We start from the raw sequence: 15,682 nt of genomic DNA on the forward strand, positions 1-15,682 counted from the left end.
CCTTCAAAATGCGCTGAATTTTTATGAGCAGCAGATTAGATGTTCATGCCTGCAAACCAAGCAAGTGCTGGAGCAGTCTAATTGTTTGACATTTTTCCCTTTTATTTTGGGACTTTTGGATAAAGCTGGAAAGATTGCGTTGACCTTCAAGAGCGCTGAAATTTTATGATCAGCGGATTGGATGCTTATATTCTGCAAACCAAGCAAAGGGTCGTGCTGCATCAGTCTAACTGTCTGAACTTGTTTCCTTTAATTTTCAGATTTTCCTGTAAAAATTTGGCAGTGTGTTTTTAGAATTTGGTATCGTTTTTTTGGGAATAGCAAATGGTCCTGCTGCAGCAGTCTAACTGTTTAAACTTAATTTGTTTTTTTCTTATTATTATGTAATTTGGCCGTTTGTTTTTGGAATTCGGTATGTTTTTTTTGGAATATTAAAGTATGAGTTGTGTAATTTGTAAAAATTTAATAATTATAAAAATTAAAAGTTTTAAAGTTTTTTTAAAATATATATTTATATATTTAAAAAATATATTTTAAATAATTAAAAATTATATCATTATTTTATTAAGATATATTATTATTATGATTATTTAATTTTAAAAGTCTTTTTATACACGAATGATTTGACTATTAAATTTACCAAATCATACATCACTTTAACTTATGAGAAAATAGATGTTCTTAACCAAGACTTTAAAATTGCAGCTTCTGCGTTTAGTAAGTCACAAAAATACTAATTTTTAAAATCGCTAATGCAATGAATATGTAGCTTCTCCAATTAATTTTGAAGAGTCTGCTAACTGATTCAAGGAAAGGATATTTTAGACATAGAAAAGTCGCGAGCAGCGCATTAATACAGGCAACCGGCAGTTTCCAATGTCCATGCCGCAGAAAAATCACCCTCAAATAACATGTTTTGGCTGATTAAATCTTTGTTCATACAATCCTGCACATGGTTCGCATCCCATGAGTCTTCCAACAAATCAAACTGTTGATAATTTTGAAATTCGTCTACGAAATCCCAATTTTCACCCTGCCATTTCAGATCGAGCGTCTCGGACAAACCCTCGGTGGTGAAGGTCTCCTCAGGAGGTTCACAGAACTCGTCCTTAGAGTCCAGAACGGGGTACGACGGAATGCCGAGCTCGTCATCTGAAGCGTCTAGGAGGTAACATAGATCAATACCTGACTCCGAAACTAGAGCTTCGCCCTCATGGACGCTATAAATATCGTAGGGCGACGAATTATCCCCCGAGATTGGCGCACAAAAAGTCGAAAACGTCGCGCTGATCTCTTCCTCCACGCTCCTCATCACACCAACTACATAATCCTCACTGGAAGCGCATTCTTCATTGACTTCCTGATTTTCTGCTACGGTTTTGTCTAACAAATGCCGAAACAGATCCGTTTCTTCACAAATGCCATTGAAAGAGCGTTTGGACTCCCGGACGTCAGAGGAGTCCGGAAGAGCCTCCGGCTCTCTGCAGCGCTTTCTGAGTGTGGCAGACATGATTGAACGACGGCCCGGAGATTTGAACACGGAACCCAAGGGTGGTGATAGTTCGGCTGCAGCGAACAGCTGCTATGCGAATATGAATAACAGAGCAGATATGATACAACTTATATCAAGATTGGCTCTATGTAACTCTGGGGCAGCTATATACTTATATAGCTGTTCGACCTGACTTTATTTGGAGGAGTCTGCCAAACGGCAAGGGAGGTTAAAGAATAGCATGGAAGATTGGAGACGGCAGGCAGAGCTCCTGTCCGCTATTTCTCCCACTTTAGTATTGGAATAAAGCTTTGCTTTATTAGTGGATGTCTAATTTTCAATCACCAGATGATATTGCAGAACAATTTCCACGCGCATCGCGTGAAACTGCAATGTCACCTGCCAATAGAAAACGATGTTAGGTTTAGGATTCGCGTCACTTTTTTGGCAAAGAGCATTACCATGCCATAGGGGGGGGTCTTCATTATAAATATCTTTTGACTGTTGGCGGTGAATAATTGGTGCCCCGTATTAGACGAGACAAGCACGAATATGTCGAAAAGCATATACTTTTTTTCCATGTAACCAAAGAGCCAGTCATAGAACGCAAGTAATTTTCAAGGAATAATTTAGTATCTCTTACCGCGATTGAACCATTATTATACTTCCTGTAGCAGGTGTAACGAATTGATTTTTTCATTGACTCTATATAATTAATTTAATTTTGACTATTTTTTTTATATACGGTTAGTTTAATCTTTTTTAATACTTTTTCTTTTTTCATTTAATTAGTTAATATTGTTTATTTCTTATTTCCAAATTATAATAGTCTACCTATTGTATTCCTCCACTAATATTTTAGTCGATATCAAATTATATGTTTACATCTCTACGCTGCCACGCTACCACATGGTACACTCTTTAAGTCTAGTTTTCCATAGCTACAAGTTATTTTCATCACCATAATGTATTATTCCGCTGCCTCTTTGTGTCACGCTATCTCAAATATGAAAACAAATACAAAAGCCATTACTCCCAGTTTATTTCTCTGCTCCAACCCTCGATTATTTGTCCAGCTACGTGTCTTGCATTAGCCGTCTCTTTATTTGATGTTTAAATAGAAAAAGTAAAACATTAAGTCTCTTTACGAGAGTAAATTTTTATAAACGTAGTTTTCTTTTATTTAAAATTATATTTGTATTAAATTTATAATAGTTAATAGTTTTATCTGTATAGTATTTTTATTTTTTTTGCATTTATTTTAAATTTTAATGGGTTAGGTTATATTAAAAGTATTATTTTTATTTTTTTTAAATATTAATATCTCATTGATTTATAATGATAAATTTTAATTTTATAATATTTTTTTATGTTATGTAATTTAAATATTTAATTTTTGGGATGGCAATTTTTTAGTTAAAAAATTAATTAAATATTAATATGGTAGATTAGTGGCTTGTTACATGGAAATAATGCTTATTGTAAATATAGTAATTAAATTTAATAGACAGCTTTTGTTTGTTTAGCATATTTAAGTCTTTCTCTTAATTATGCATTAAGTAAATATATCTTTTATCTATAGTTTTTTAAGAAGTTTAAGAGAAAAATGTTTTATGAAAGCATTATGTTATGAGCCATTTTGAAGCTAACTATTAACTTTACAGTGATTATTTAGTATAAAAATATATTTTAACTCAACTTAATTGAAAAGCATCTAATCAAATTTTGGGAAAAATAATTAGTAAACAACTAACTAATTGTTGAAAACTAATTATAAAATAAAATCATAAAAAATTCAAAATTTCAAATATTCAAACTACTCATGTAATTTACACATTATATTTCAAGAGATAAAGATTAAAGAGTTTTCTACTTTCTAAATATAACATAATTTTAGTAAAAAGTTAAAAAGGGTGTTTAAATTATTCATATAATTTACACATATATTTGAAAAAATAAAGATCAACCTAAATCCATTTTAAATGAGAATCTACTCAAGCTCTTACTTTTTTCATTTTTAACTTTTATATAATTCTTTGAAAATAACATTGAGTATGTATTATATATAATGATTAAATACTTTATATCTTAATTTTTTAATATTTATAAAAATATTTTTCAAATTTAATAATTTAAATTATTATTTTTAAATTTAATCATTTTAAATTAAACTTAAATATAAAATAATTATAGTTTAAACACATATATATATTCAAAAACCTATCATCCATATTCAAAAACCTATCATCCATACATCAAATTGTAACATTATTATATTTAAATTTAAATTAAACAGTAAGTATTAGCTATTATATAACACTTATTTCATTATACCAAAATATTTAAAATAATAATACATTTAATCTGCAAAAATTTATATTATAAAATATATCCTCGAATTATAAGATATAGCTTCAAGGATACATCAGTGAATACTTGTATCTATGGATTTTGAACATCCTTTTCCTTATTGGTATTTTTCACAGATGGACAATGAAGAACTCGATATGTGATCGATGGAACAATCTGATCCATACTGCCATGTAATTATCAGAACAGTTTATATGATCTCAATATAACAAATATAGATTTTTCTTCTGAAAAAAAACTATTACTAACGGGGCCACATGTGATAATGGCTGTGATAAACTTATATATAAATAAGTAATTATAGTCAGACGTGAATAAAATATGTATTCATTTTAAAATTGCATAACCCACTTTCCATGAGGCCAAAAAAAAAAACAGAGCAAATAATTTCAGCCGTGAAAAGCAACAGCCTCTAACTGGTTGGAGTTTAAAGTATTCCTCGTCGGTGGACCCATTGCACAATACTTGGATGTTGCCGTCGGAAAGTACACCGCGATAACTCCAACACGCAACGGGTTCAGAAATAACTGAGTAAAGCACCGGCACCACCCGGGAACCCGGTCACCTCGATGGAACAGCTAATTCCATACTGACCTGGGGCCCGCTACGAGCCTACGATAAATAACCCACGGACTGATGAAGTGAAAGAAAGGACGTGGGCCCCTGTGCAGAACGCGGTCTGCCGCTATACGGACAGAAAGACGTGGGGGCCACGCAATAATGAATTATTCCTTGTTAAATGGGTTATATGTGGTAAGAGAGAAACATCAGAATCATTTCCGTCGGCCTAGTCATTCTGGGAATGTGTGTGGAAGGTAAAGATGTCAAAACAATGCGTCTCGTCATGCGAAAAAACTCTGCGGCACATTCAGACGGTAACGTACAACAATAATGTCATATTTAAAAGGAAACACCATGGAAGATTTCATGACTGGCTCTTTGGTTACATCGCAGAAGCTTCGATCGCACAATTATTAAATAAAAATAAAATCTTCAAAGAAACAAGCAAAACGCTGGCCACCAGGTCATATAAAATTTGTCGTACCGAGATTCTGACAAAAGTAGAGTGAGATTCACAAAAAAGTGATGGAAGCCCGCACTGAGGTGACAGGTAAATAAGGTGGTCCGATCAAATTTGAATGGTAGGTTCGGCCATGGAATTTGACAGGCAAATTATCTTTCACTGTGTGATTTTTCGGTTAAATATAAATGAAAAATCTGTAAATTTTTATATATTGTTTAATGTTAAATTTGTATAGATGGGTTGGGAGGTGTGAAAAATTTCATACGTGGGTTTGTTTTGAAATTTTAATTTTAATAAAGTTTTTTTTTTTTAAATATAAGGTTGTAAAATCTATTTTATAGATAGCTAGAAATTGTTTTTATTTAGAAATGGTGTCCAAAGAAAAAATAATTTAGAATGAATTATTTTTAGTTTTAAATAGGTGTATTTTTATTTTTCTATAATATATTTTAGTTTGGAGTTCCTAAGTCTAGATTGTCATTTAATTTAAAGAAAATGAAAGAAATAACTAGTATAGATCCATCTTAATTAAATATCTAGAAAAAGGGGATCAAACTCCTTAAAGTGCAAAATAAACACAACATATTTGAAGGTTGTTTACATCAATAAGCTAGAAGGTTGTTTAGAGGAAGCAGATTCTGTTGGCATATCATCCTTCTTCTCTATGTTGATGATATTGTTCTTCTGGCAAGGTGCCCATCTGATCTTGATAAACAACTTAGACTTCTTAAGGATTTCTGTGCTACCATGGGTATGACTGTGAACACTGACAAAACAAAAGTTATGATTATCAAATCCAAGAATGACACTTATGCTAATTTTATGTATGACAATAGTAACTTGGAGGAAATGTCCTATTACAAGTACCTAGGAATTGATATTCATCACAAGCTCAAGTGGCGTTAAGGAAAGGATTAATGGGGGTGGAAAGCTTATTTTAGTCTTGAAAATAATTGTAAAACGAAAAACCTCATAATTTGGGATAGAAAGAAGTTCCTCTTTGAAACTTTATTCACTCCTGTTATCATATATGGATGTGAGGTTTGGGGTTGCAGTTCCTGGAGAAATATTGAGCAAATCCAAATAACCTCAAAATTAAAAGCAATACACCCTATCCTATTCTCCCCCAAAATTAAAAGCAATACACCCTATCCTATTCTCCTTATAGAAGTGGGTATTTCCCCTATCGAGAGCTTAGCTATGACTAGGCTTCTATTGTACAAGCACAAACTCAATAACATAGGAGACCATAGACTTCCTAAGCTAGCTTTAAATTCCAACCAAAACCACCTAAGGCTCAAACGAGGCCTCGTTAAACCATTGGGAGATCGACAAGAATGTTGCATTGCAAAACATTAATAACATTAAAAATATTGTTAGTTCTAAGTTCAAAGAAAAAATGTGGTGTGAGAAAGATTTAGCAGCTAAAAGAAAATTAAGATATTATAAGGAGGTCATCAACCCCACCCTAAAAGATCAAAAGTATCTCTTTGTTTTAACTAGCTCAAAGAAGAAAATTAATATAGCCAGGATTAGAATGAACTCTCATGAGCTCCATCCTAAAACACCATGGATGGAAAGGATCATCCATCTCTGTGAGAATTTGAACATCAAGGATGAAAATCACTTCCTCTTAGAGTGCCCCGCATACTACCACATTAGATCTCAATTTCATAATCTTTGTTACAATACTAACCTTCCTAGCGTTTTAGGATGTCAAAATTATAGTGAGCTGGGGAGGCTTCTGTCCAAGCTTTTCGAGTATAGGAATAAAATCTTAAATCAAACTAAATAATTCGTTTCTTGAGGTCTGATAGACCAAAGTTTGGTCTTAATGGACTTTAACCATCATCGTCATCATCATCAGCATATATATAATATAATGGTATTTTTCATTGTTTAAAATAAATTTTTGAATGTATAAAATATCTTCAAAATTTACATGGAAAATTGGATTGTGCATTTTTTTTCTTCGAGCTTATGAAGAGAGCCTTAAATTTACAATTGAAACACATTTTTGCCTGATTTCAAACCATAAAAAAAAACCTTAAAAAGATCACAATGTGTATATAATTTATACACATTTAAATATTTTTATGGAAATATTTTATTTATGAGTTATATTGAATTTTTTTAGTAATAATAATATTTTTTAAATTTTTTATTAATAATAATATTTTTAAATGTTACATATTAATTTGATATTAAGAATTAAATAATTTATATGTTTCTTTGAATTTTTTTACTTTTAATTATTCATTCTGTTTAAGCATTGAATTATTATAATGAGTTTTAAAATTTTATTTATTTATTTTATCTCCATATACATAGGCATGAAATTGAGATTGAAATAAATTAGTTAAACTCTGTATTAAAAACATTATTTGAGTTATATACTGAAATATCTTTTAAAAGTTTATTTAAATAGTGTATCAAAATACTTTGAGAAAATATAAGAATTATAATTTCCTCCTACTCAAAAGTAAAAATAAAAACATTTTTTTATTTACTTTGTTTCTCTTTAAAATTAATATAAGATTATGATATTTCATATGGATATCAAAATATTTTATTTATGGTTGAGAATAAGAATAAAATATATGTATTTTTTTGTTTTTTAATTAAAATCAATTTTTTTTAAGAATATGGCTGATTGATCGTTTTTATAAAAAAATCTCATGCTGGGAGATGAGATTCCTGTCCCTGGCGGGCAGATTTATCCTGGTTCAGGCTGTTCTTTCTCAACTGGCGGTTTATTGGGCCCACCTTTTCCTTCTTCCTGCATCTATTTTAAACAAAATGGGTTCATTAGCTGCCAATTTCTTATGGGGTGGCAGATCATATCAGTCCAAGATCCATTTAGTGAAGATGGATTCTATTTCAAAACCGAAGAAGATGGGTGGATGGGGCCTTATGCACATGAGATCTTTCGGCAAAGCCCTTCTCTGCAAATCTCTTCTTAGAGGAATCTATGGCAAGGGTCAGTGGAGTAATATCATCAATCAAAAATATCTTAAAGGCAGGAGCATGGTTTTCTGGTACAGGAGGAAATCATTGGGCATTAGAAGAGGATCTACCATATGGCTAAGCTTCAGGAAGATTCAGTTCTTCTTCATGGAGAATTTAAGATGGAGACTTTCCTCAGGATCGAGTATTTATATAGGTTTTGACTCAACTCTGTATGAGCTGGAATCAAGGCTTCCCCCTGCTCTGATCTCTTTTTTCCACTCAAAAGGCTTTTTCACGTGGAACAAGCTAATTAAATCATGGTCCTCTCAGAAGCCAGTTTGGAAGGATGGGGACGACTTATCCTTGCCCCTTTCACTCCGTCCTTTTTGGTTATCGGCTATCACAGGCTTTTCAAGCAAAGGCATCAAACAATCGGGTTCAAAGGATGAACTGATATGGTCACTTGAGAAATCCTCTCAATCTATCTGCGTCAGAGATCTATATGCAGCTTTCTCATCCGGCCAGCCACCCTCATCCCCCATCTTTCCACTCAAATTCTGGAAATCGACTTGTCCGCTCAAGATGATATTATTTTCATGGTTACTCTTTTCAAACAGGAATCTCACTTGGGAAGTTCTCCAAAGAAAGGGATGGCAGGGTCCGGGAAGATGTCAAATGTGTCAATCTGCAGCTGAATCAAATGCGCACATGTTTTTCCAATGTGCCTCATCTTCTAAAATCTGGTACGACTTGTCATTGATTTATGGTTTTTCTCACCGGGTTTTTTCATCTGTTCAGGATGGCTTCAAATGGTGGAGTGTTCAGCGTCCTATCTGGCGTTCATTATTCATTCTCACTTGCTGGTTTTTATGGAGATGGAGAAATGAACGCATTTTTCAGGACTCCAGGATACCCCTTGCCTCTATCCTGGTTTCAATATCGGCCTTCATGCCTCCTCCGGATTAATCTCAGATCTATGGTCTGTTTTTTTTAGCATGTTCTTTTTGGTCTCATGCGTCTTCTTCTTCGCGGCTTATGTTGATCCTGTTCATTTTAGATCTATCTCGATAGATGGTTTTCACTTTCGCCTTCCCTGGAGGTGTATTATGTGTTGTTTTTCTCTGGTCAATATGCTGTCGGGTTATCGGTGGAAGTATTTGGTACAATCTGTAATTTTCCGCCCTTGTCCACATAACGACAATCATGTATTTAGATCTTTATATTCTCTTAATATAATCCATGATGATTTTCTCTCTGAAAAAAAATATATATATATATATATAAAGACACCTATCAATTTAATTTATTATACATCTCCTCTAGATTGTGGAATAACCTAAATTTTATCTTAAATGAAAAAAATAAATAAAAATTATGTTTTAATTATTATTATATATAGAATATTTAATGATATTAAATATTATCTATATATATATATTTTAAAAAATAATTACTAATTTATTTAAAAAATTATAATATTAAAAATGATTATTTTAATGTTTATCAATATAATCCTAAATTATTTAATACGAAGAAAATCTAATATTTAAAATAATTTATTAATAATTTTAAAACACAAACTTTTACACTGACCTGTTTTAGACCATTTCAGATAGACTATCTTTCATAGGATCATATACGTATGAATATCGTTGAACTTTCTTTACGCAATATTACCCTTTATTATAATTTAATCTCTTCTCAAAAAACAAAATTTAAATCTTATTATATTTTAAAAAATAATAAAATAAATAAATTATAACTTTAAAAAATGGTTTATTTAATATATTTATAAAATGTGTGGTGTAAAATGTCGCATCTTGAAAAAGATTACCTTTATATGGAAATCTATCATGCTGAGCATGGTTTGACGTAGCATACGTTAGGGTGTATATAGATTGGATTTATAATATTAATGGTTTGGATTTAATATTAATTTAAAAATTGATATTTTTAAGGTCTAATATTATAGGGTTTAATTAATTTTGTGTGTTGAATATGAATTTATTAAGTTTATTAATCTTTTAAGTCTATAATATTTATATCTTTTGCGTTTCATAATTTTTTAGATTTATAATATTAATCCATTGTATTTGTTAAATTTTTGAATTTATAATATTAATTCCTAGGACTTCCCATCCCTACGGTTTATAATATTAATCTCTTGGCTTTATTAATATTATTATTGTCAATCATTTTTTTACTAGTATTAAATAACAATAATATTAATCTGTTAATTGTTATTATTATTAGCTAGTTTTTAATATAATACTTATTTTATAAAATTATTTTTATTATTATATATTTATCATATAGATATTAAATCTATAACATTAAATCTTTTCAACCACATTTAATGATGTGGTTATGCATGTAATCGATATATAGCTATCCAACTATCTGCTTAAATCGACCACATTTATTTAAATAGCTATCTAGCTATCCACTTAAATGGACCACATTTATTTAAATAAACATGGTTGTACTAGTATATTTATATGTCAATCACAAATGTTTTATTGATGTTAGGTGGAAATTATAACACAAATTTAAACTTATAAACTGGTAATATTTTTAGACTTTTAGTGTGACTGTTTTCAATGTTTGACCCACTAAAGTTTGATGTTATTTATGGTGACTGAATTGTGTTGCATTTTTAAACATAACTTTTGTTGTAGAAAATTTTAGGTATGAAATTTTTTATTTGGATATTTATTTATTTATTTTCCATTATCATTTTTTTTATATTAATATAGATTTATCTTAATTCTAGATTTATTAAGCGCTTTGGGATATTTATTTATTTTCTATACTTACATAGATCTATCTTAATTCTAGATCTACTAGGTACTAAGAGGGATTAAATTTCTAAGACGCAAAAATTGAGAAAATATTTGTACCTAGATAGACACAAAACTTGAGAAAATGTTTGTACCTAGATAGATTTGATTTATGTGGCCTCTTGGTTGGAGTTAAGATGGACCTATGCTGGTTTTTAATAACACACTAATAAAATGTTTTAACTATAAGAAATTTTTAATTTTCACTCGTTTTGTATAATATATATACATAGTTGATGCTAAAATAATTTACTTCTAATTCACATTATCCACATTAAAATGTTAATACATGCCCCTAATATTTAGAAAACATATATCCATAACATATATGTGTGTGTGTGTAATTATTTTTGTTATTAATATTTTTTAAAATGTTCTCTCTCTACTAATTATATACATATATACACACATTGAATTATTTTTGTTATTAATACTTTTTAATATATTACATGTCAACTCCATATTTTTTTGTTGTGAATTAAGGCTTTATATTACTCAAAAAACTTAGCTACATGGATTTCAAAAGTGACCATGGAGGATAAAACCTCTCCTCATCTTGTTGCCACTGATGACCAAAGGACCAAAAGACTCCCATAACCAGGTTACATTGAGGCCAAGGCTAGAGTTGGACTGTCTCGCTACCCAACTATCCCATACATAGATAACAAATAGATTACCCAAGTATAAGCATTGCCTACAACTTTCAAACAACAAAATATCCCACCAGAATTCCACATAAGAGACCTTACAAAATTACCACGGAAAGTACACAAACAACCAAATTGAGACTAAATTGTTGCATCCAACCATTTCCATACAACAAGGATTTCAAAAGAAACAATAAGTGCCCTACAAAATGTGTCCAGAACCACCATTAAGATCACAACGTTGTGACTGGCCTATGCCGACACAAAAAGGAGACCAAAAGAGATAACAAGTGCCCTACATAAACAAACCAATAACTACCAGAAGACCAACATAATGCACTACCTACCATTTATGCTCAATGATCATTATCTGAGGACGAAATATTTGTTGAAGTCCTTGCACTAGAACCAGGAGGATCCATTAGGTCCCCACCATCTAAATCACAGGAAATATGGCTCTCCACATGCGCCAGGTGGGAGTCAATCCTATCCAAGAAAAACCTCTGATTCTTGAGCATCCTCTTGATGTCCTCTAGGGATGCAAAAACATTGTACTTCTCCACTTGCTTATCCTTCAAGATTAAGCCCAACAAGGTCTTCATTTGCTAATGAAGAGCCAAAGAGTTTAGGTACTGCTTCTTCCTTCCCCTAATATGCCCAGGTTCAATAACCCAAGCTGACATGTCCTCTAAAATCCTAGAAACCAAAAGAGAGTATTTTTTTCGCCCTCGCTTGGGTCTCAAGCTTACGAATTTCCTTTCAAGTATTTGGTGAAACAACATTGAAATAGGTGGTAGTCGAGTCATGGGAAAAGAGTCTCGCACCTTGTTGCCCTAGCTGAGCCCTGCCACCTCCCCCCATTCTGCACCTCATTCTCTGTCTCATTAGAATAGTTGAGACTCGGGGGCACACTTATTACAACTGCTATGAATGCATCTACCTGCAAAAAAAAGAGAATGGATGTGACCCACCTCCTACAAGATTAGGATACAACAGACCAAATCATAAAAAAACTCCAGACATATGACCCAAAATTTACAGAAGACCTACCAATTGAGATAGAGCATGAAAATTCCTTGCCAAGACCCTTTGGCCATTAACCATTGAACAAGTGAAAAACAACACCAACACTAGAATACCTTGACACCCAAGAGTGTGCAACCAGACATCAAATTTGACCAACCAACACTTATCCTACCATGGAAACAACCCAACACATCACTAGAACTAGAAGACCTTAACACCCAAGAGTGTGCAACCACACATTGAATTCGACCAACCAACACTTATCTTATCATGGAAACAACCCAACGATGCAGGACCCTCGTAATTCACTCTAAACAGAACTCGTAAACCCCATCTTAAGCCTTAAATGGGGGCCCCAAAAGAAAACCAGATGCCAAAATTAAAGAACCACTCCAGATGGAATTCCCATACCAAATATGAAAATGCATACACAAATATTTCTTCCCTAGACACACAGACCTAGACCCGACAAAATGTATAGAGAAGGAAGCCAAGAATAATAGAGAAATAACCTGAGAGTTAGTGTTGCACATTATACTAGATGCCCCCAACAACTCTTCTAAAAAGCAATCTCCCAACAGCCATGAACAAGACCAGGCATCTAGGGAACCCCAAGCATTCAAATGTCATTTACAGTGGCCAACATGGCCTCCTTTCCAACCTTCATTTCCTGTTATAATCCACAACACCAAGATCCCCACACACTCAAAATAAATAGAGGAACTACACCAGGAGGCCAAGGACCTTACCTTGGTTCCTCTCCACTCACCACATAATGTCTCACTACCCATCGAAGACCTTAAATAAAACCACCACCAATTGTGGCACTATATACACATGCATGCGAGGTGAGATTGTGTCTTCCCTTTTTAAATGCTTAGTGCATACTCAGGGGTGGCAGACACAGCCTCCAAGGCCCTCATTCCATCTACATTTACACCCTTGCTGAGGATTGATTCAAACTTAAACATGAATGCAAAAAATTACAGATATAATCCTAAATACAGAGATGTAGAAGAAAAATACTTCATTTCATTAATAGAAAAATATTGAACTATGCTTACAAACAGAATGGAAATAAACTAGCTCGCACGATGGTAGCTTATCTCTGAGAAGAGATGTAGTGGCTACATGCCTCTGAATTTCGTTCCAATGAGGCTCAAGGGCATATTTAATATTGAGCAGTAAGATAAAACCCTAAAAAACCAAAACCCTAACCCTAGGAGATGTAACGCCAAGATTTTGTGGGCCCCGTTGGGGTTAGATGGGCAGCCAACTTCCTAGGGTCACAACTTGGTCATATTATCTCTGTTTGGCACGTATGATACCTTGTTCGAAAGGTCTCTCTGAGTGCTACAAGATATGAGGCAAGCCCCTACTTATGGTTATGGACTTGCAGTGGACCTCAAAGAAACGTCGTTTAGGGGGTCAAAATTGCTTCAAAAGTTTAGGACCCAAAAAAGTGCTAAAATAGTAAATGCTGAAATAAACAAGGAAACAGATGAAACCAACTGGAGGTCTATGTGGAATAGGAGGGTGGCCACCAATATCCACCTGGATCATTCCACTCCCTTAGGAAGCAATGGTCCCCATTACGTGCAGAGCCTCCATGAGGTGAGGAATTTTTTGTTGAACTTGGTCCCTGGTGAACCACTTGCCCTTGTGAAGGAGTTGGCCTACTTTAACAACTTGATATAGATAGATCCTATATTAGTGAGTGTTCTTGATCTGTGTGTCCATTAACTGATCAGTTGTGGCCTGTTCCATGCAGTCAAGGTTGAGCTCTGTTGGTGTGAGTTGTTTTGCAATGTTAGATGTGTCCAACAATGGTGGAAAGTATTATCAAAGGCAATCTACATTGAACATTGGGTGTATACCAAAGAATGGTGGGAAGTTAAGGTCGAAGGCATTATCGCCAACAACCTTGGTGATGGTGTATGGCCCATATCGGAGAGGGTGAAGCTTGCGGTGGGGTCCAGCGAGGTGCTCCTTCTGCAAATGTAGCCAAACTTTGTCGCCCATGTGGAACTTGTGCAACACTCGATGTTGATCATAGCGCTGATTGTACTTAGCATTGGCTTTGTCCAATATATCATGGACCTTCTAGTGGATGTGTTGAATGTGTTCAATGAAGTTGTTAGCCCTATCGGCTTTGGACTGGACGTGAGCTAAATCTGCGTGGCTACAAATGGTATGGCCACATCAATGGGAAATAATGGCTAAAATCCCGGCCCTACCTGAAAGAGGTTGTGGAGAGCTATGTTGTAGCTGTGTTGGACATAGGGGAGACTTTCATCCCACGTGCATGGATGATTCGAGTTGTACATGTGCAGAATGTGTATGATCATTTTATTGACAACCTTTGTTTGGCCATCAGTTTGGGGATGGAAAGTTGTGGACTTAGTAATTTTTATATCCAACATCAACTAGAGAATTGACAAAAATGCACTCAAGAATCTGTTATCCTGATCTGATACAATGGACTATGGAATCCCAAAGTGTACCCACACTCGTTCAAAGAAGAGCTTAGCAGTGGCCTCTATTGTGATACTCTTATTACAGGCCACCATGATGGTCATCGTAGAGAATCTGTCGACGACCATGAAAACACAATCATTGTCGTGCTTAGTAGAAGGAAGGCTTGACATGTAATCCATGGAGATAGATTACCAAGGCCGACTAGGAGTAGGTAGAGGAGTATATATACCTTACTTCTTGATGGTTGGTTTGGTATTGGTGCAGGCGGTGCATGATCTAATGTACTTCCCAACATCTTGACGAAGTTTTGACCAATAAAAATACTTTTGCAATACCACCACTATTTTCTCTACTCTGAAATGTCCAACGAATCGACTATAGTGTGCCTCCCAAATCATCTTGGCTGGGTCCACATGCACACCCTACGCATCATTGATGTACCCCAAATATTAAACTTGGGTCAAGCCAAAAGTGCATTTCTCCAAGTTAGCACACAACTTGCGTTGTCGCAAGGTTTGAAGGACTTGTCGAATATGGTGGAGGTGCTCTTCCCAACTTTGGCTGAAGATCAATATGTTATCTAAATACACCACCACGAATGCATTGGTGAAGGGTCAAAAGATGTCGTCCGTCAATCTCATTAAGGTTGCAAGGGAATTTTTCAATCTGAACAACATGACCAACCATTTGAAAAGGCCCTCCTTGGATTTGAAGGCAGTCTTCCATACATCAGAGGGTTTGATAGGCACCTGGTGATAACCCGAATTCAAGTCAATCTTGCTAAAATGTTTGGCCCCCTTAAGCTGGTCTAGAAGGTCAACGATCTGTGGGATTGGGTACCTATTCTAGACAGTGA

At 33.8% G+C, this 15,682-nt stretch overlaps 1 protein-coding gene across 1 annotated transcript; it reads right to left on the reverse strand.

Moving 5' to 3' along the window:
* Nucleotides 1-764: 764 nt before the first annotated feature.
* On the reverse strand, nt 765-1,866 carry LOC149171599 (uncharacterized). The gene has a single exon (XM_089427522.1). It carries the CDS (start codon nt 1,508-1,510, stop codon nt 851-853), a length of 660 nt encoding a protein of 219 aa, XP_089283648.1. The 5' UTR covers nt 1,511-1,866; the 3' UTR covers nt 765-850.
* Nucleotides 1,867-15,682: the final 13,816 nt, after the last annotated feature.

The sequence above is a fragment of the Pinus tabuliformis genome, chromosome 4_2 (assembly GCF_031772625.1).
Source record: "Pinus tabuliformis cultivar Carrire ecotype Pingquan chromosome 4_2, CPIR1, whole genome shotgun sequence".
NCBI lineage: Eukaryota > Viridiplantae > Streptophyta > Pinopsida > Pinales > Pinaceae > Pinus > Pinus tabuliformis.

What these genes read in the sequence shown, in the direction of transcription:
- LOC149171599 (XM_089427522.1), bottom strand. Translation starts at nt 1,510, where the DNA reads ATGTCTGCCACACTCAGAAAGCGCTGCAGAGAGCCGGAGGCTCTTCCG.